This window comes from Colletotrichum fructicola (assembly GCF_000319635.2).
Source record: "Colletotrichum fructicola Nara gc5 chromosome Unknown KSG_Nara_v1_contig03, whole genome shotgun sequence".
NCBI classification, from domain to species: Eukaryota; Fungi; Ascomycota; class Sordariomycetes; order Glomerellales; family Glomerellaceae; genus Colletotrichum; species Colletotrichum fructicola.
Window position 1 is genome coordinate 1,880,129 of NW_027094053.1, and position 20,400 is coordinate 1,900,528.

Genomic DNA, 20,400 nt, shown 5'->3' on the forward strand with positions numbered 1-20,400 from the left:
ATGTGTGCGCCGTCTCCGCAGCCCTAGATGGCAGTCCATAGCACAGCCACAGTCAACTGTGGCTGGCATCCTAGCAACGAGAAAATTTGGCGAGAACTCTTTGGGCCTTAGCCAATTGCAAGAAAGCATTCTGCTGCCTTCACGTGATCCTCTACCAATTAGGTCCTCTCATGCTGATCTTTTTTTTTTCTTTTTTTTTTTTGCCTTCTTCTTCTTTCTGCGCGGTTTAGGCTCACTTCAGCAGTCGCTTAAACACTTCAGCCACTAGCCACCAGCCACAAGTGCGGTCATTGAAGTGTGCCTTCTTTGAAGCTGGAGGAGGCGGGGCAATCTTCTTCAGTGTTCGTCCGCATCGGTATCCTGGATAGCTCTTATAGCACTCTAGTTTCTAGTTCAATTTGCCTTTGGCTTTTCCTGATCACAATGCTGCAATCAGAGACAAGAGTCACTTGAGATATGGGTTCTCCTAAACTTGTGGTATTGCGTCTACTAGAAGATCATCCCGCAAACTTTGTTGACAGCCGTCTGCTGGCATGGGCATCATGCATGATTCATGATGGGTAGAATACCCCGCCTATGAAAACCGCTCTGGCCAGAACATGCCAATCCAGACCTGTTGTCAAACTGGTATCGTTGTCCACGACGCGCTTCCGCCGTTTTCTATCAACTTCGACAATACTGGCGGCGCGCTCACCAGCGTCTATTGCACATGCGGCACCCTCAGTTTGTGCCGCTCACAGCCAACCTGCACGAACATTAACGTTAGTTACCAGTTCGCCGACCAAGCCATCCACAACTAAGACTTACTTCATCAAGTGGTCCATGAAGGTTTGGAGAGATACGTCGTCGGTGAAAATGGTTTGCGCGTTCTGCGCCCCAACGCCGCCATAGGCACCAGTCGTGTGGGTTGTCGAGGGGTTCAATTTTGAGAGCAGGAATCTATGGCCCGTCAGTTGCAATTCGCAGGAACCCCCGCAGCAGTGACCAACCTTGCTTGCGAACCGCCTTGGTTGCAGACGATAAATCTTGGCAATGGGAATCTGTCGGTGATGAGGTCCTGTACCTAGTCAGCCTAGCGACAACAGAAAGACTTCCAGCAAAGAGACATACCCTTGCGTCTTCCTTGGGCTGTTCAAGCAACGCAGCAAAATTCTCATAGCCCTCTTGTTCTTGATAGCCCGCCTTCATCCACTCCGCAATTGTCTCACCGTGGAAGATGAGAATGTGAAAGAAGGTATCTAGCAGGAGAATATGAGTGGGTTGGATGGAGGAGCTGTCGAGGAGAACCGGCGATGCCTCCGCCTGGTCAAAAGTATAAGAGTCCAGCGTGGGCTGGATCATAATGAGCGAGTTGCTCACATCCTCATGGTTGAGAACATGTCGGTAGAATGCGGTTTCGTCGGGCGAGTTGTTGAACACCTGGAGGAACTGACTTCTTCTCAGGTGAAACATGAATTGCGGGTATAGAGTGAAGTTCTTCTCCAAGCGGAATGAAGAAGGATCATCTTTGCGATAGTCTGCAAAACGGGAGCAGAGTCTGATGAGCATCCTGTCAACCCATCGCAGAACATCAGGCCCGTCGTCAACTTCTGCCTTGAATACGGCGATCCGGGCCATGAGAACAGCCGCGGCTTCCTGGTCGAACGACTGAGCGATTGCTGGATCTCCTGCTGGCCCGCTAAGGTTCCTCGCAATCGTCGTCACTCTTAGGTGGAACTGGCCCGACGAATGCTGATAGTATGTGAGAAATTGCATCATACCCTTTTGCGGCGTTTGTTGATGCTGTGCTGGACCCCCTTGGCCGGCTATTTCGAAGTAGACGCCATAGCTAGAGCCAGGATCAATTCCACACATCTTCCATGAGCATGTGTTGCCGATGCCACATTCAGTCTCGCCCACTGAAGTAGACTTCTTGTTGAGCGAGATGGCATGTCCGATCAATCCCGTGACCTTCAATTCCTTGGTTGTCAACACTTCAAGCGTTGCGTTGAAGCCCATGAGCAAATTATCGTCGCCATCCTTTTCGAACATGCGAATGAACGACTGCTTGAACATTGAGCTTGTGAAGCTGTCAGTCAAAACCATGCTGCCGCCAGTCTGCTGGCAAACTGACGTGATACATTAGCACACACTGCGTTGTAATAAACATCAACGAATGACTCGAGACTTACGACCCTTCATCTCAAGCAGGCCGACTTGATCCAAGCAGCCGGCAAATATGTCGATGACATGCCCATTGTGAGCTGTTCTCTTAGCCAGATTGTCGTAAAACTTTAATGCCTTTTTGTAGTACTTGATGTTATCTCGATCGATGTCGTGGTGTGACCGCATGGGTTCACGTAGCTCGGGGCCGACGACCATACCAGGCCCTTCCGTGGCGGGGCCACCGGCAAAAAGCATGATGCGACCGCCAGCGTGTTGGAAGGAGGATTCAAGAAGGCCGACTGCCACGCTCAGAGCAACACCGGTGCATCGTAGATTTCTGCGATCGTTCGCGACAGGCCAGGGGTCCTTCTGAAGCTGCTCCAGAGCCTTTGTCAATTGGAATTCGGCCTGCTGGACGGGTAGCAAGAACCGCGATGCGGGACCTGCCGGCATAGGTCGTCCGGGCTGTTGAGGCATGCCAGGGCGCATAGCCGGAGACAGAAGACCAAGCATTTCTTGCACCTGCTTAGCGTTGTAGTCCTTGCTGCCACGGAACACGTAAGATTTAGCACATTCGGTGTAACCAATCTCATGGACCTGAGCCATAGTGCCGTAGGTGATCAAGCCAACGAGAGCATTTTCGGGTAGAAGACTCAAGCTCATGACCAAGGATTCCTTCAAAGCGGCAAGACTGTCCTCCTCTTGGCATGTGTCTACAACCATCAGAAAGATGGGAGGGCTGGGAGCAGGGCGGGACAGTCGATACTCAATCGTCGTGTTAGAGGGGTGCAGTTCGGGGGGAATGGCGTTCGCGGTGATGTCCTTGTAATGCGGTGGCAGGGGATTTCGCGAGAGGCAGAAAGGGCATATCCAGAGACGTGCGCGAACATCTACTGAGCTGCAAGATAACGGGAGAAGGTCAGCCAAAAGGTCGGGTTGAAGGCGATGGCAGCCTACCAGAAGGGATTGAGAACCGAGCGACATGGCTGCTTGCAGGTAACAGGCTCGAATTGGAGAAGAGGGGTGTCGGGCTTCTCCTTGAGAGGTGTGTAGAGGGCTCCGATGGGCACAACGAGGCGTGATGCTTCCTATAGGTGATGGTCAGTTGACGCAAGCTTGACGACTTGGTGATTGGACTGACCATTCGCGAGCTGGGGAAGACATTCCAGCTAAGACGGACTCCGTCACGGTCCTCGACCTCACTCCATTGCTCCTTGAGAGCCTCGTAATCCATCCTTGCTTGACAGCTGTTGCGATGAAGTCGAGTGTTGCTGGTTGCGTGGCAAGAAAGTTGGGTTGTTAAAGTTGGAAACAAGCTTGCAGAACAAGATTCGCTTCAAAGGCAGAGCTTTTTCCTAAAAGATGCGGCGAAGTGGTAGCTAGCGCGAGATGTGTTCTCACAGGTTTGGACACGAAAGCTGATGGCTTCTAGAGGCCACGTTCTGCGGTGCTAGACATGGAATGAGGCTTGAAAATGTGGCTTGACGGATCTGAGCCTAACAATGTGGGGCACATTTGTTGTGTCCGCACCTGGCTGAGGTACCTGTCTGAGTTAAGGTTCTTATCGACGCACGCACCCCACTCACCTACACCTTCCCACTTACCTAGGCACCTTACCTAGCTGACCTTATCTATATACCTAAGGTAAGGTACCTACCTAGGGACCTCAGGACCTCAGCGGGTAGGTGCCGACCTAAGGTACCTTAGGTGCCTGTTAGGTTTGTGGGTACGCGCTGGATAACACATAGCAGCCTCACCGAGTCACCGAAACCTCCCGTCACATTTTGTCACGTGTCGCGTCTTCACTTCCCATCCAGGACCTTCTCAACCTCGGCTTCGTCGTTAAGTCTTCTTGATCACTGATTCCCTACAACGCTGCTTACTGTCAGCATGGCTTCAAGTGCTCCCATTACCACGTGCGTGTCATTGCACTTCGACACGTCGGGTCATTGGCTGACTTGTGCTACAGAGTCTATGTGCGAAATCTCGAGGAACGCGCCAAAATCGACCAGCTGAAAGATGCTCTGCTCCAGATCTTCTCTGAGTATGGCAACGTCCTCGACATCGTAGCCAAATCGAATCTGAGAGCCAAAGGACAGGCTTTCGTGGTGTTTGATAGCCCAGAGTCTGCGCAAAAGGCTATCGACGATGTCCAAGGATTTGAACTCTTCGATAAACCTATGCAGCTTGCGCTGGCACGAACGAGGAGCGACGCGACAGTCAAGACCACCGGCAATGAGGAAGAGTTTGAGTTGCATAAGCGTCGTCGCTTGGCTGAGAAAGGTATTTTGTCTCGTCTCTGTCTATTGCTCGGTCTATACCTCTCGGACCATCCAACTGATGACTGCGATTTTAGACAAAAAGAGGGCCTACGAGGCCGCCGAGGAGCAGAAGCGACTGAAGAGATCAGGGCCGGCCGGCAGCGTACCAGATATGACAGGCCGACCTGCCAAAGCTGCCCGTGGCACTGGCCTCAAGTCCACCAACCCTTCTGCTACGGCCGTCGTACCAGACGAGTACCTTCCGCCCAATAAGATTCTCTTCGTTCAGAACCTCCCTGATGACTACGATATTGAGGCTGTCACCAGCATATTCGGACGTTTCGAGGGCTTTCGGGAGGTCCGTCTGGTGCCTGGCCGTCGTGGCATAGCCTTCGTAGAGTACGACGGCGAACAGGGTGCCATTACGGCGAAAGAGAACACGGCCGGCATGGTACTGGGAGACTCGCACACAATCAAGGTTACGTATCAGCGACAGTAGTTCATACGGTCATGTTTCCGTGTTCTCAAGCGGTAGTGGGTATTTCGGCTTAGGGCGAAAGGGACTTATTTATCAGGGACGGCCAAATTGGCTAGCTAGGCTATAATACAATCGTCGTGGCCCATCGGCATGGACATGCTTGATGTTTAAAAGATGACATCGTTGTCATCGTCAGCGGCGAGGAGGTCGGTAGGTCCTGACCTGTTATCAACCTCATGGTCTGCCATGGCTGCCTTCTTCGCCTTGATCTCTGCGTCTGCGGCTGCCGTGTCTCGTTGTTTCTTGTTCGCCACCTACTCTACCGTCAGTTGATGTCGATCAAGAACGTCTTATACCGAAGCGCACCTTTTTCAATCTGTAGAACTCCTCTCTGTCCAGTTCGTCCAGTTCTGAGTTGATATCTATGTCATAATTAGCTTGCCGATGGCCACCAACTTAATCCGGCAGATCGTACACTTGATGGTGTTCTCTGTTCTAGGGATAATGACGTGCTCGCTGATATGGTTAGCAACGGCTATTGAATGCACGAGATAGCTGTGCGCCGCTTACATGGCATTGACTGTCTAGCGTCAGTACACGAGAGGACACGAAATCGACCTAGATGACTTACCGCGTCTGTTGACAACCTTGATCACCTCGTCCAGAATCACAAATGCGGTCTTCGGGCGTCAGCTAGGTTGCTAGGCACACAAGGGGATGTTCCGAGGTTGCGCACCTGCAGACTAGCGAGCTCAACTAAGGCCTCTACGGCGCGAGCATACGTCTCACGGCAACGTTGAACTTGCTGGCCGCCCTTTCCAAGGCCCGTCAGGCCAAAATCATTATTACCTTCAGTGACATAGCTCTCGAAGGCTGGAAGTAGGACACCAGACACGTTCTCCTGCTTGGTGCGTAGACGGAACCTAGCAGATCTCGCCGATTCCTGAATCTGGTAGCCAATGTCACCCCCAACAGCATATGTGACTTCGGCTAGAGAAAAGGATGCAATCTGCATGACGCGACCCATCTTTCGCTTGGCCTCGTCGATGCGTCTTGTAATCTCTTAGGGTGTTGTTAGTCGGCGCAACTGAGAAAAGGGGTGAAGCGGCGAACCTCGGAATCGCCTACGGTGCAAAGAATGTCAGCAATCAGTCCACGTGATGAGAAGTCATTCCAAGATATCAAAGAGGCATACTTCGTCAGAGCCTCGCTCTTCCTCTTCAGTAGACTGTGACCCGTCTCAGCACCCTTGAGTTTGGCCTTCATGATTCCCAAAGACTGGCGCGTGGGAAACACGGCCTCTCGATCCTGCACAAAAACAAACTCCCTGTCAGCCACGCAATCCGAAGAATGTACCTTTTCAGTGCGGAAGTCTTTCACATACAGGAGCGCCCGACATGATGGTTGGAGCTGCGAGAAAGGAGAGCTTCAATTGACCAGATCGACGTAGATAATAATGCAACGACCGTAGGACAAGGCGGCTAACAAGCGGCGTGCGACGAGAGTGCAAAGAAGGGAAGATTGAGGAGGTGAATGGTAAACGCCCCAGCAAGAAAATGCGCGTCGAGTTCGGTTGTCGTTGCGGGTTGACGATTGGAAGTTCGTTGCGTCAATCCAGTGCTTCAATTGTCGTAGTTGCTCCAGCAGCTACCAACCTAAAGGTATCCTGTCTGGGATAAGGTACCGAAGGTGCGTAGGGATGCCCGGGCCCCATTAGGTGCCTACCTAAGGTACCTACCTACCTACCTTACCTTACCTAAGGTACGTAGGCACCTAGATCAGGCACCCAAGATAGGTAGGTATGGAACTCAATACAAGGTACCTAGCCAGCTAGTAGGTGGGTTCAGGCACGCAGGTGCCAGTTGCCTATGAAGGTAGCTACCTATCTCAAAGGAACCTAGGCCGCAGCGAGCCGTAGAGCTCTGTGGCCTCGAGTTGTACCATCAGTGGTAATGTAGCCGCTAGGGTCTTACGCATCAGTACTATGTATATCTTGAATTGAGGTACCTCGGGCACCTGGGCACCTGGGGACGATGCAGATACATTTACATGGAGGTGCTCCGTCCTCAATCGCGACAATTAGTGGGCCCGACGTTTGCGACAACACTAAGGTGCATGAGCATGGTAGTGCGGCGCGCGCTGACTAACTACATTGAAGTGGGTCTGGTTTCTCCGGTCGGTGCTTGTTGATGTCGCGAAGGGCTCTTCATTATCGTTTCCTCGTCGTCAATGTTACGATACCCAATCTGTTACCCGGCAGCTGGCGCCGCGATGATCCCCGAGACCTCGTCCGCATAATGGCCTCTGTCTGAATCACACCGATAACCACTCGTCAATCGCTTCTTCGTTCTGCAGACGCAGATGTCCCGTTTCTCCCTCCTGCTTCCTCAGCCCTCTATTGCACACGACTACTGGGCAAGCGAACAGCATCAAGATGCCGGCACATCTGCTGCCTGACGGCTCCCAAATATGCGCAGACCTGCACTTGGTTGTACGTGTAGAGTTTCGTCTTCGAGACTCCCCCGCGCCCCAATATACAAATGCTAACGCCTGCTTAGAGTGACGAGGATTCTGTCTACGAACAGGATGTTCTGCGAAATCCCGGCAGCGCGAAGCCATGGCTGGCCTACATACAATTCAAGACACAACATGGGACGCTTCGCGAGCGCGCCTTCGTGCTTGAGAGAGCTTGTCTTCAACTCCCTCGATCGTACAAGCTGTGGAAGATGGTATGCGCGCGTGCGTCTGAGGTTTCAACTTCCCTATCATGCTGACAAAGTCACGACAGTACCTCACCTTCCGCGTCAAACACGTCTCGAAACTAAACCCTGCAATATTCGCTGCAGAGTATCGAAAAGTAAACGCGCTTTTCGAACGGGGGCTGATTCTTCTCAACAAGATGCCTCGAATATGGGAGCTTTACCTCAAGTTCTTGCTTCAGCAACCGCTGGTGACCACTACAAGAAGAACGTTTGATCGAGCTCTCCGCGCTTTGCCAATTACTCAGCACAATCGAATCTGGGCTCTATACAAGCCCTTCGCGAATTCAGCTGCAGGCATCAGTGCTGTCAAAGTTTGGCGTCGTTACATGCAGATCCATCCCGAAGACGCCGAAGACTTTATTGAGCTTCTTACACAGGTTGGCCTCTACACTGAGGCCGTGAAGAAGTACATTGATGTTCTCAATAACCTGCGCTTCACAAGCAAGCATGGCAAGGGGCATTATGAGCTGTGGGGCGAGATGGTGGACATGATCGTGGAGCACGCAGCCGAAATAGAGACCGGGCACGAAACAGGTATTGATGTGGAAAGAATCATCAGAAGTGGTATCGTTCGCTTTGCCGACCAACGAGGCAAGCTCTGGTGCGGGCTGGCAACGTACTGGATTCGACGAGGTAGCTTCGAACGTGCTCGAGACGTTTTTGAAGAGGCTGTCACGACTGTTATGACGGTCAGAGACTTCACGCTTGTCTTTGACTCGTATGCCGAGTTTGAAGAGTCAATTATCGGGGCACTCATGGAAGTTGCTTCTGATCGTGCAGACAAGGGCATCGTGGACGAAGAGGCGGACTTCGAGCTCGACATACGCATGATGCGGTTTGAGCAGCTCATGGATCGGAGACCATTTCTCCTGAACGACGTCGTTCTGCGACAAAACCCCAATAACGTTGCTGAGTGGGAGAAGAGGGTCGCACTCTGGGGTGAAAATAAGGTAGAAGCTGTGCAAACCTACACTGCCGCCATCGCGACGATACAGCCGAAGAAGGCCGTTGGGCCCTTCCATCAACTCTGGGCCAACTACGCGAAATTCTATGAGCGGGGTGGCGACATTCGCAATGCGCGCATTATCATGGAGAAGGCCGTCAAGGTACCGTTCAAGTCCGTAGCAGAACTTGCAGACATGTGGATTGAATGGGCCGAAATGGAGTTGCGGAATGAGAACTTTGACGATGCCGTCCGGATCATGGCGAAGGCAGTTCAGGCGCCAAAAAGATCGACAGTCGACTATTTTGACGAGACCTTATCGCCGCAACAACGCGTGCACAAAAGTTGGAAGCTCTGGAGTTTCTACGTGGACCTCGTGGAAAGCGTTAGTTCTCTGGAAGACACCCGCAAGGTGTATGAGCGGATATTCGAGTTGCGGATCGCGACGCCACAGACTGTGGTTAACTACGCCAACTTGCTCGAGGAGAATCAATACTACGAAGAGTCATTCAAGATTTACGAACGTGGCCTGGATCTCTTCAGCTATCCTGTGGCATTCGAGCTGTGGAATCTTTACCTTACGAAGGCCGTTGATCGTAAGATTGGCATCGAACGTCTCCGCGACCTGTTCGAACAGGCGATCGAAGACTGCCCGCCCAAGTTTGCGAAGGTAATTTACCTTATGTACGGCAACTTGGAAGAGGAAAGAGGTCTTGCTCGACACGCCATGCGTATCTACGAACGCGCCACCCGTGCGGTGGCCGATGAGGACCGGGCAGACATGTTCAACTTCTATATTACCAAGTCGGCGTCCAATTTTGGACTGCCGTCAACAAGACCCATTTACGAAAAGGCCATCTCCACTTTGCCTGATAACGAGGCACGGGATATGTGTCTCAAGTTTGCCGACATGGAGAAGCGCCTTGGCGAAATTGATCGGGCGCGGGCTATTTATGGCCATGCTTCACAGTTTTGCGACCCACGTACCAGTCCAGACTTTTGGGCCAAGTGGGAAGCGTTTGAAGTGCAACATGGCAACGAGGATACGTTCAAAGAGATGCTTCGGATCAAGCGGAGTGTGCAGGCGCAGTACAACACCGACGTCAACTTCATCGCATCGCAAGCGCTTGCTCGTAGCCAGCGACAGCCGGACGTCGACTCGGCAGACCCAGAAGTGGCGGATGCCATGGCCGCACTCGAGAGACAGGCGAGAGCACCAGCCGGTTTCGTGGCAGCAAGCGACACCCAAAAAGTCAGCGCAACAGACACCACACTTGTTGCTGCCAACCCAGACGCAATTGATATTGACGACATTGACGAATAACACATCAATTTCTTGCCCTTTTGTAGTCGGGCAATACACTGGCGATGGTTGGGCTACGTATAGCAATTTTTATACAGGCAGACTCAGAACAGGCACACCCAAAACATTATCTCTGATCCGGTGTCGCCAATTCAATTCTTTACTTGTCGATTCGTACACAGCGTGATAGATTCTGATGTGCAGACTTTTGTGTAAGACGTTTACTTCCCAAGCGTGTCGAAGGCAAATTATTTAGCAGGGGTCTTGCCGTAGCCCTTCTCGGTGTGCTTCTCATGGAAGCCTGTCGCGTAATTCCTGTCGACATGGCCATCGCGAGAGCCGGGGGTGGCATAGATGGAGCCTTTGCGCTTTTGAAAGCGACTCGGCGGCACCTTCGAAGCGTCTGATCCAGGTTACCGGTGAGTATTGCGGATCGTCTCGGGACGCGGCTTCGCACACTTACCCCATTCATCAGTGCTGGCCCTTCGATCTACAGGCGACGAAGAGAGGGCCGGTGCGGCTTCTCCATTGAGAGCGACCGGCGACGTATGAGTCTCGATGGGGATGGCATCGGTGCGGCTTTGATCGTCTATACCGATACGAATCAGCACGTGCTATAGGCAAACGAGCCGGCATCGTGTGGAGCGCTTACTAGACATTGTAAGATGGGCACGGAACGTTGCAGTGCTCGACTTTGGAACCGGTGGCAGATACGGACAAACGGCAAAGGCGTCTGAGTTGATTTGGGTGACTGCTAGGACTGTATTCTAGGTATTTGTTATGCGGGGTTTAGAATAATGGAGGTTGAGTAGGTAGGGATGGTTGTTGCATACGTCAGACGGTGCAATGAGTAGATTAGCTTGGAGGTAAGTTGGGTAAACTGGCGGGAATGAGGGGGTGGCCGTATTTATGAAGGAGACGGGGTAGTACGTTGAAGCATCTTCCCATACGCACCAGCAGACTCCCACTGCTCGAAGAACGAAGGTGAAGTAGGGTTGCTTGGTGAGTCTAATAACACTGGACAAGAGAAGGACCAACGAGCTGGTCTGGCCTACTATGCCAATGTGAGGTCAGCGACACTAAGTGCTTGTACAGGAAAGTATGGCGTGCGGAGTATTGGGGAAGGTATCTGCCAATAACGTCCCACACGAATGGGCGAAGCATGGATTGTCCTCTGATCGACGTGTGCAATTGGATCGAGTTCCCTTGGGCCAGCCAGCTTCCGTGGACAAGCCCACATACTAGGGGGCAATCCCTTTCTGAGGGTATCTACATGAGCGACTACGAGACGGAGGGGGCAAAAAACAATGCACACATGAGGGATCTAAGTCGACTTCACTGTCTCTGCAAGACATCTGCTCCTTTGGAGAAACGCTCATCGTCTCTTGGCACTTTAGCTTGTCGACATGCTATGCCGGATTCCGTAAGAGGGCGCTGTCGCATGCTTCTCTTATTGGCCGGGGACTTCGGGCTTGGTGTGTATGTGCATGCTGGGAGGCCCTTGCCTGCACATACTCTAACTTCCGCGGGGAAGGTGACGAGGATCTGCGGCTGCCATTGACGTCACGCGTCATCCGTTCGACTGGAAGAAAGACTCGCCTCAAGTTACTCGGCCCCTTATACCAGTCTGCGGCCGCACCACTCTATGCTTCCAGGGTCGTTCATAGTCAAGATGAACTCATCATGAGGGTGTCATTCACAAGGTCACTTGAGATGAACAGGGGGGCCAAACGGGCAGAATCATTGCGGTAAACTGCAGTCACGTTACCGGTCACCCTGGATCGTCAAGCCAAGTCAAGCACCTCGGTTTTAAATGATCCTGTGACTATTTCGTCTCTATCGCCTATTGCTCCTGAATCATTTGCTCTCTCCCTACCACGCACTCGGCCACGGGTCTTGGGATCAGCCTGTCCAAAGCATAGCTAAGGCCGCATATCCTCTTCCCATTAGCTATGCATTCGATTTACATGCTCTAGATTCCACGCCCATGTATGTACGCTTAATATCCGATCCCCCAACTCCCCTAAATCCACAGGATGAGCATGCTACGTTCTTTGAACGTCTCCTTCCTACACCATTATCATCATTGTCTGCATTTGTCTGGCAGCTTCGACAATTGCCCATACTGCCTTTGTACATCACTATGCAACTTCAGCGTATGAGTCGTCATGGTACCTTCTAACCACACGATCCAACAATCTCGAGTAAACGACATATAATAGCCAACATGCATCATAGACTTCCAAGTATAAGCACAGCAGTCAAAGAATGGAATTGTGTACTGTCGACGACTAGACGCAGTCAAGCCACCTCCAAACACGGTTTAATAGGCATCAACATCACTATCAGATCAGCACCTTCGCCATCGCCAATCCTTCCCGCCTCCGCGGCTTTCCTTGCACTAAGCCCCGCGACAACCTCATATTCCATCCGAGAAAAACCGCCTTAAATCTCCTCACCGTCGGCACGAAGCTCGGCCAAGTAGGCGGGATCATCCTCGGGGGCAGCGGCAGCCGACTGAGCGCGCTTGACCATCCTGGCAAGAAGATACTCACTTCTCTTCATGGCAAGCATCAGGTTGCGGCGAGCGGCGGCCGGTGTAGTAGTGCCAGCCATCTGAACGGGAACCACACCACCGAAGGGCCCAGCACGTGCGGCATTCTGGCAGCGTACCAGGCAGACATTAGACTGGCCGGCGACGGTGCCGGTACAGGTCTGATCGGCCGGGATAGCAGCCTTGAGTGGGAAATCGGTCATGGCACCGTCACGGTTGCGGGAGTTCTGGCCAGGCGGGGTAGTGACAACGTTGATATTAGTCCACTGGGCACCGGTGGCATCGGCGTTGATCATGCAGTCGTAGGGGCCTGGGCACTTGTCAATCGACTGTCAAGCAACCGAGTTATAGATTTCTGCTGCTTACCACCGCCATCACCGTTGACCTGGTGAAGAGTCATGTCAATGGAGCCGCCAGCGCTGACCTGGGGAAGCATCTGGCCGGTCTCAGCCATGATAGCCTTGGTACCCGTCTCGAGGTTATTGGTGCCTCCGCCGACAGTCTCACCGAAGGTATCAGCGGCGTCGCCCTTGAAGCGGGTGCTGTCCTGCTGGAAGGGGTTGCGGCGGGTACCATCACGGGGAGTACTGGAGTCGATGCCGATAGCCATACCCTGACCACCAGCATCGCCAGTGGCACCGACGATTGCGGCGTGTCCGGCAACAAGGTCGGCGGTAGCCAGAAGGCCGACGGCCAAAATGCTCTTCATGTAAGACATGTTGCTTGTGATAGAGAAGGTAAGTCCTGACCGGCAGGGGGGAATTATACAATACAAGAAAGATTGAAAGGAGAGAAGGACACCTGGAAAAAGACTGCTGATTGCTTGATGAAGACAGGAATGGTATACGGTAACTGGAGTGGGAAGTTGCCTCATCTTATAGGAAGATTCCGTCGCAGGGTCAAAGCAATTTCACGATGACTGATGTCGGGATGACACGCTATGCCTCTCCCCTATCCATCTATTCCATGTTGGTGTGATTTCCATGAAGCCTGGCGCGGTTGACTAGATGTCCATCTGACGTCCCAAACCGCCAAGCCAAACATTTTTTTTCTTTTACGAGAGAGCCCCAATGCGACTAGGAGTGCGGAAGTATTCAGGTCCAGGCGCGCGCGAGAAGCGCTGATGCCTTGGAATGAAAACTGCCGAGTAGCAAGTTGTGGCGAAGCTGTAAGAGCAGAGCCTCATGCGAGCCTCGGGCCAGGGTGTGAGAGATGGGTTGGTTGACGACGAGGGTGGTATCAAGGTTCCGGAGTTGGTGTGGCCGAATGTCAGCTGAAAAGCCCAAGCCCATAACCAGGGATGGGATTAAGCCTTGAGCTGATCCATTAATACGCAGCAAACGTTCTAAAAGAAGGGGAAAGGGGAGACGGCACGCGGCGGGTGCAGGCCCACAAGCCGATGACTTGCATGCCTGCACGCCTGGGAATCCTGGTGGCCTGTTCAACAGTACGGGTTATGTTATTGCATGTTCATATTATTGAGGAGCGACTTGGCCTAGGAATATCATTCGTTTGCTTGTTCATTGAGCCCCTCTTGACGAACAACAGGACTACACACCGATACCGTTGGCAAGGAGAGATTTCACCATAGTGTACGGGCGTGTACCAGCGTATCAACATACCCACCTTAGCCTCGAGGTACTGTTGGCAGTTGCATAGCGGCAGTCGAAGGAGGATACCTAGGTCACCACCGGGCGATCGACACAAGGACCATGGGTTGCACCGAATAATTGGAGGTCAGCGTTTCGTTTACCCTCTAGCATTTAAGCTGGGGGTAAAGAAAGCAACGGGCCAGCATATACAAAGCTCCAGCCAAAGTGCCTTGCGCGTTTCGATACGGGGAGTGGGCGGCGGCGTTTCGAACCTCGATTCGCGACGGGTGCACCCAAACCGGATCTGCAGCAACGGGGCCACCCACAGGAGATACGAGCCAGAAGTTTAGGTAAGGGAGGACCGAATCGAACGACACAATAGCCGGCGTCAACGGCGCGCACTGCTGCTCACGATCTGCCGCAGTAGCCTGGACAACCCTGCATCAAGCAACATAAGACGGGGCGGAACGTTGCGATAAGATGCGGCGCGGTACGCTGTAGTGCGCTGGGAGACAGCATGAGAACGGCCAACAGACATGAGACAAGGAGAAGGATACCGAGTGCGAGAAATCATCAGCGCCTCACCAGCGCGTAAGGTAGGTAGTGACCTAATCTCCCCTGGGTGCAAGGCCGAGCAGACTGGGCAGCGGATTCGCGGCCAAGTCTGCGGTGACGACAAGCAGGGCGATCCCAAGTAAGCCAGGCTGATCTGTCTGCAGCTGGCAATGACCATGACCAAAAGTCTGGGCGGTATTTTGAAATCTAGTTATTGAGGACGGCTGTCGCCGTCCTGCTCCTCAGGGCCGTCTGGACCATACGCGATACACCATGGAGCACGAGTACTTAGACTTACAGGCGAGACTGTTATAAGACGACGCTAAGATACGGATACAAACGTTGACTTGCGCATATGTCGGGCATGGGCTAAGAAGATTGGTCCCGACAGCGTGCGGGCAGCGGGTGGGGCGAGGAGGCGCTGGGCGTGTGAATGCACCAAGGCCGCCCGCCCATCAGGCCACCCATCCAGGGCAAGGAAACCTGGATTCATGAGACGGACGTTGTTTGGCAGATCGCGCACCGGCCGTCGGTGCAACCGAGTTGCCAAACGCATCACGGTGTATGGAGGGCCAATCGCATGAAGTTTTACCAGAGCAGTGCCGATCCTGTTTTCGAGAGCACGTAGACAAGACAAGGGGGAACTGGGGAGATGTAGCACAAGGGTGCATGCTGGGGTTGCAGCAAAAGCGAAGAAAAGAAAAATAACATGGAGAGAAGACGGTGGGCTCTATCAAGAGGGTCGGCGTAAATCCGATGATCAAGTCCCTGTCGCGATTAAGCTACAAGACAAGCCTGAATCAGTCCACGGCAGGGGTCTCGGGTCTACCTTAACCCAATTAAGCTCTGGATGAGTACTTGGGTAGTAGGCTGAGGTGAGGATCCAGAAGCTACGCATGGCGACATGTTCCCCTCGGCCATTGTGGGCAGAACGGTCTCGTCCATTGAGTCTCCCGAACTTTTCAACGGAGACGCAGAGAGGGAGGAAGGGCAACGTCAACAGTTTTCTGCGGCGGGCCTTGGCAGTTTGAGCTGGTGCACGACGACCATGTGTTGGTGTTCACCTCTACTTCTGACTGTACACTTCAGAGAAAAGAAGGTTGTGTATGACAGCGAAGGCTAAAGCAATCACGTAATACATTAGCGGCACCAAGGAACTCTGAGTTGCGCGGGCTTCTACACTATCTAGGTGACTTACGTAACGACCTAGGCACCTTTTCAGGGTGACCCTACGGGCGGGACCCAGCACTTGGTGTGTCGGGGAGGGCAGGCCCAGGACACACGTGCGCTACCAGGTACGGTCTACCAAACCCTGCTTCTAAGGTACCTTAAGGTAAGGCCCGGGCACCTCGACCTCGGTGTTGAGGAGCGTCACTCCGCCCTCGACTGAACGCTTGGAACTTGGAGCCTGTGAGTCAAGTCGGTGGAACCGTATCTTGACACACATCTCTCCTACCCGCTTGTCTCACCAGATTTCCAAACCCACCGCTGCCTCATATCATCCCATTTTCATGAACCATTCCGCACCCAGCCCCGCTTCAGACTGCTCTGCAACCCCATCATCTACCTGCACGGCCACAAAACGAAGTAGCGCTATTCCACCGTCCGCCTTCTCAGCAAGAGACTCGGCACAACAACTTTCAAAGCTTTCCTGGCCGTCCTCCTTGCCCTAGGTGTGTCATGACATGATACATGCCTGTGCTCGAGCTGCCACGAACTGGAAACGTTGTTGGGCGGTCTACCCCATGAAGAGGAACTTTGACACTTTCCTAGGCCGTCCTGTTCCGCCTTCTCGCAACATGGCTGCTGCAGCCACCACCATTGGGACACCCGTCCTTCAACTTACTGCTAAGGAAGAGCAGCTCAAAGAACTTCTCGTCGAAGTAGCTGCCTCGATCGACAAGACGTGTCGCCCTTCGGATCCCCCTCTGGTCCTTCGTTGGGCTGGTGGCTGGGTTCGCGACAAGCTCCTTGGCATCGAGAGTCATGACATTGACACGGCTATCAATGTCATGACCGGCTATACCTTCAGCCAGAAGATGCGTGACTATTGCGACGACTCGGAAAACAGGAGGAAGCACAACATCAGCCCTGATGATCTGGGGAGCATCCACAAGATTGCTGCCAACCCAGACAAGTCAAAACACCTCGAGACTGCCACTTGCCGCATATTTGGCCTAGACGTCGATTTTGTTAACCTTCGAAAGGAGACTTACACCCAAGACAGTCGCAACCCAATCATGGAGTTTGGCACAGCCGAGGAGGATGCTATGCGTCGGGATGCCACCATCAACGCCCTGTTCTACAACTTGCATACTGGTCTCATCGAGGACCTCACAGGTGGTCTTGAGGACATGGCGTCGCGACTCATTCGGACCCCAATGTCTCCTCTTCAGACATTCACGGACGACCCGCTGAGGGTCCTGAGGTTAGTTCGCTTTGCCAGTCGTCTGGACTTCGACATAGACCCTGCTGCAACGGCAGTCATGGCGGAGCCTTCTGTGCTCGGCGCATTGAAACTCAAGATCAGTCGCGAGAGGGTTGGGGTCGAAGTCGAGAAGATGCTCAAGGGTAGACATCCCCGGAAAGCTCTCGACCTCATACATAACCTTGGGCTTTACGAGGCCATCTTCACAGATCCAAGTGGCGAGCAGTGCCCTGCACCAGATCTCTCCAAGTGGAAGCTTGCTTATGGCTGTCTCGATCTTCTCTTTCGCGATCGCGTGCCGGGATCCATTTACAACACTCTCGTTGCCACAGACGAGGCTGCTTACTTGGCGTGGGCATTGGCGGCAGTCATACCATACTCACATGTGAAGGACGAGGTTGCCTTTCCAAAGAGTAAGGGAACTATACCCGTGACCACACTGGTGGCGCGAGAGGGCATAAAGGGTCCGAATAAACTGTGTGACATGATCACCGGGGCATCCCGTCATTGCCGCCAGATCACAGCCATGAAGGACAATGTTTGTGCCAAGAACCCGCCCTTTTCTCAAAGAGATATTGTCGGTATGGCAGTCCGAAAATGGGATGCTCAAGGAGGCCACTGGCAGACTCAAATTGTATATGCCATTCTCGTTGAGGCCACGGACAAATTGGAATCCCTCTCCGATTCAGGTGAGTACTCATAAAATTGATCCCAGTAAAGATTTGTAGCTAACACCATTGCAGACGTTTCGGGATTCCTCACAGGCTGGAAATGTTTCTTGGACCACCTGGCTGATTTGGACGTTATGGATGCCCCATCACTGAGACGCCTGGTAGACGGTCGGTTACTAACGAAGGAGCTTGGTGTTCGCCCAGGTAAATGGATGGGGCAAGCCCTGGAAGTGTGTGTGGCGTGGCAGCTCCGCCACCGCGGCGAAACCGATCCAGCTGGTGCGATAGCCGAAGTGAGGCAACGTTCTCAAGAGCTTGGAATCACAGGCATGCAACGGCAGAATTGAGAGCCTTTCCAGACAGCTACGTCAATGAAATAAAAGCATAAAGAAAAGGGGGGGGGGGGGGGGGGGGGGGGGCGGGGTTGATATTTGCCTCGTCTATCGTAGGGACCGGCCATAAAGGTGTACGGTAGATATTGAAGACCAACACCAGAGGACAGTGGGCTGCAAATGAAGTCTGTTTACTGTACTACAGAGCGCGTCAACTATGCGATCTACCATGACCAGCACAGCGGGCGGGTCGTTTGCCAAAGCGATTATTCCTCTATTCTCTCCGATTTGTTGACGAATGCAGTATAATTGTCTAAGCCGGGCATTGGTCACTTAGTCAGTCACCCTTAACCTCATAAACATGGATGGACATGGCGCCGCCAAAAAAAAAAAAACAGCACAGGCCGTATTTTTTTTTTTCTTCCCTTTTTTTTTTACCCTTTCCCCAATACCGCGAGTGCCAAGGGGGAAGCGCTGCGCCGTTGCTCACCAAGCCCCCTTTGTTGAGTCAGCTGCTCTCTGCCTTGGGTTGGTTATGTAGTTAGGATCGTTAGCCACTTTACCCGAACAGCTATCCTCTTCGCCTCGAGGTTGTGACCGCCGTTTGCGATTCACCCATTTCTCAAGTTCACTGCGACCGAAAAATCCCCGTTGAACGTTGCAATTGGCAATCACGTACCTCAGCCAAGCCCAACCCTACTTGAAAGGCGGCGCTATGCTCCGCACCCTCGTTGCGCAGTTGCAACAACCCAATGCGGCTATCCAATTCAAGCTAGCACAAGGTGGGTGGTTACGGCCCCCGAGGAAACAAACGACGCTATCTAGAGACTGACAATCAACGGTAGTCCTGCCACAACGTTATACTCTCTTCGACATTGCCAACGGGTTGTCCGAATGCCAGACCTTGGTGAGTTTGTTTTTTCCCTCGCCAAGGGTTTCAACCTTGACTAAATTGATGCAGCCGGAACGCCGTGTCATCGAGGGGGTATCTTTCTGCCTGAAGCAGACTGATCGCATTGAGAGGAGATCTGTAGATGCTGAAAATGCTGCCAGATTAGCCAACTATGCCGCGATGCTCCTCGAGCGAACCCCGGATGGCCTGCCTCTATGTTGTCCATCATCTGAAGATGCTGCTCCCGTGGACGACGTCCTAGGCGTCCTTCTCAGCCTCGTCGTGCATCACTCATTATGCCTTGACGATGACATATTACTGGCTGTGGCCGCGTACGCAGACGGCCATGAAGACTGGTCGGCGCCGACAACGGCCTCGATAGCCAAAGACCTGTTGGATCATGCGCTAGGCGACGGGCATCGAAAAACCGCTTTCATCACCTCGGTAGTTCTGGAAAGATTTATCCGGCCAATCTTTTCTCGTTACTCCTCCAGCCGTCTCACTTCAGCTGGCAGGCAAGCCTATTATCGTGACGATGATCACGATCAGGTCACTGGAAGCGCTCTCTCTAGTGGCACAGACACGAAACCATGGAAAAGTATCCAGTCACATGCTGTCACTGTCTTCGCCTGGACTGTGGAGCAGTCAGATGTGAGTTAAAAAAAAAGGGGGGACGGTCCGCGCTGAACACATCCAAGTAACGAACGGTCCAGGAGCACATTATTGCCACAAAATGGCCTCTTTTTGTCCCCGTTATTCTGTGTCTCATAGACGACACAGATACTGCATATAAGGCGCGGGGCCTTGCTATCCTGCAGGAGTTCCTTGAGCGATCCACTGCCAGTATGCTAAGGGCTACAGGGCTTGGTGAAATATTTGAGCAATCCATTTTTCCCTCCTTGATGTCCTTGCCGACCTTGACACATGAGGATGAATCGATCCAGCTCCTTGTTCCGGCGTACGGTGCTGTGATACGGTTGGCAGATGTCCAATTTCCAGATTCAAGCACCGGCTCTCAAAAGAACCGTTTTCTTACCAGGTTGCTCAGGGAGGCCATTTTTGCCGGTTACTGGCATGCATCCGATTATGCCGGCATTGTCGAAGTGCTGTCACGACAGGTTTCGTCAGTCGTCTGCAGACTGGGCACATTCGCTATCCCACACGTCAAGGTCAGAAGCAGATGCTACTTTTTTTGTTTCGTTACTTACATACGATTAGGGTTTGCTGTCCATGCTGACGACCATTCTATCCGACCCTTTCATCGTTGCTCGTCCAGAATGTGTCCAGGCAGCTTCTCAGGCGCTGTCGACCGTCTTGCTGAATTGCTGGTCTAGGGTTGCGGATCCAGCGCATTCAAATGAGGTACTGAGGGCCGTCAGCGTGTGTTGGCTGAATTTGAAGGATATTCAAGGAGTGCCGCAAGACAAGGCACCGCAAGATGCTTTTGTGGCCTTGGCCAGCATGGCACGATTGCTGTCTACGAT

At 52.8% G+C, this 20,400-nt stretch overlaps 8 protein-coding genes across 8 annotated transcripts; 4 read left to right on the forward strand and 4 right to left on the reverse strand.

Moving 5' to 3' along the window:
- Positions 1-720: 720 nt before the first annotated feature.
- sec23-1 (Protein transport protein sec23) lies at positions 721-3,379 on the reverse strand (the record flags this gene model as incomplete). The annotated part of the gene is made up of 7 exons (XM_032034508.1): positions 721-745; positions 808-939; positions 990-1,057; positions 1,111-2,108; positions 2,172-3,043; positions 3,103-3,233; positions 3,287-3,379. 7 exons carry the CDS (start codon positions 3,377-3,379, stop codon positions 721-723), a joined length of 2,319 nt encoding a protein of 772 aa, XP_031893294.1.
- A 656-nt stretch (positions 3,380-4,035) lies between these two features.
- On the forward strand, positions 4,036-4,905 carry usp102 (U1 small nuclear ribonucleoprotein usp102; the record flags this gene model as incomplete). The annotated part of the gene is made up of 3 exons (XM_032034519.1): positions 4,036-4,061; positions 4,115-4,428; positions 4,502-4,905. 3 exons carry the CDS (start codon positions 4,036-4,038, stop codon positions 4,903-4,905), a joined length of 744 nt encoding a protein of 247 aa, XP_031893293.1.
- A 146-nt stretch (positions 4,906-5,051) lies between these two features.
- Positions 5,052-6,283, reverse strand: vma-8 (V-type proton ATPase subunit D; the record flags this gene model as incomplete). The annotated part of the gene is made up of 9 exons (XM_032034532.1): positions 5,052-5,198; positions 5,251-5,306; positions 5,360-5,400; positions 5,455-5,464; positions 5,516-5,564; positions 5,621-5,946; positions 5,998-6,008; positions 6,080-6,192; positions 6,269-6,283. The coding sequence occupies 9 exons, from the start codon at positions 6,281-6,283 to the stop codon at positions 5,052-5,054; spliced, it is 768 nt and encodes a 255-aa protein (XP_031893296.1).
- A 1,035-nt stretch (positions 6,284-7,318) lies between these two features.
- SYF1 (Pre-mRNA-splicing factor SYF1) lies at positions 7,319-9,913 on the forward strand (the record flags this gene model as incomplete). Its single annotated transcript, XM_032034542.1, has 3 exons — positions 7,319-7,375; positions 7,443-7,613; positions 7,673-9,913. 3 exons carry the CDS (start codon positions 7,319-7,321, stop codon positions 9,911-9,913), a joined length of 2,469 nt encoding a protein of 822 aa, XP_031893295.1.
- Positions 9,914-10,140: 227 nt separating this feature from the next.
- Positions 10,141-10,832, reverse strand: CGGC5_v005308 (uncharacterized protein; the record flags this gene model as incomplete). The annotated part of the gene is made up of 5 exons (XM_032034554.1): positions 10,141-10,295; positions 10,356-10,481; positions 10,545-10,659; positions 10,726-10,772; positions 10,823-10,832. 5 exons carry the CDS (start codon positions 10,830-10,832, stop codon positions 10,141-10,143), a joined length of 453 nt encoding a protein of 150 aa, XP_031893298.1.
- A 1,505-nt stretch (positions 10,833-12,337) lies between these two features.
- CGGC5_v005309 (uncharacterized protein) lies at positions 12,338-13,164 on the reverse strand (the record flags this gene model as incomplete). Its single annotated transcript, XM_032034565.1, has 2 exons — positions 12,338-12,756; positions 12,813-13,164. 2 exons carry the CDS (start codon positions 13,162-13,164, stop codon positions 12,338-12,340), a joined length of 771 nt encoding a protein of 256 aa, XP_031893297.1.
- A 3,228-nt stretch (positions 13,165-16,392) lies between these two features.
- On the forward strand, positions 16,393-18,039 carry CGGC5_v005310 (CCA tRNA nucleotidyltransferase; the record flags this gene model as incomplete). The annotated part of the gene is made up of 2 exons (XM_032034577.1): positions 16,393-17,710; positions 17,765-18,039. The coding sequence occupies 2 exons, from the start codon at positions 16,393-16,395 to the stop codon at positions 18,037-18,039; spliced, it is 1,593 nt and encodes a 530-aa protein (XP_031893594.1).
- Positions 18,040-18,739: 700 nt separating this feature from the next.
- CGGC5_v005311 (uncharacterized protein) lies at positions 18,740-20,285 on the forward strand (the record flags this gene model as incomplete). Its single annotated transcript, XM_066151431.1, has 6 exons — positions 18,740-18,806; positions 18,870-18,931; positions 18,986-19,567; positions 19,630-20,085; positions 20,135-20,195; positions 20,251-20,285. The coding sequence occupies 6 exons, from the start codon at positions 18,740-18,742 to the stop codon at positions 20,283-20,285; spliced, it is 1,263 nt and encodes a 420-aa protein (XP_066009122.1).
- Positions 20,286-20,400: the final 115 nt, after the last annotated feature.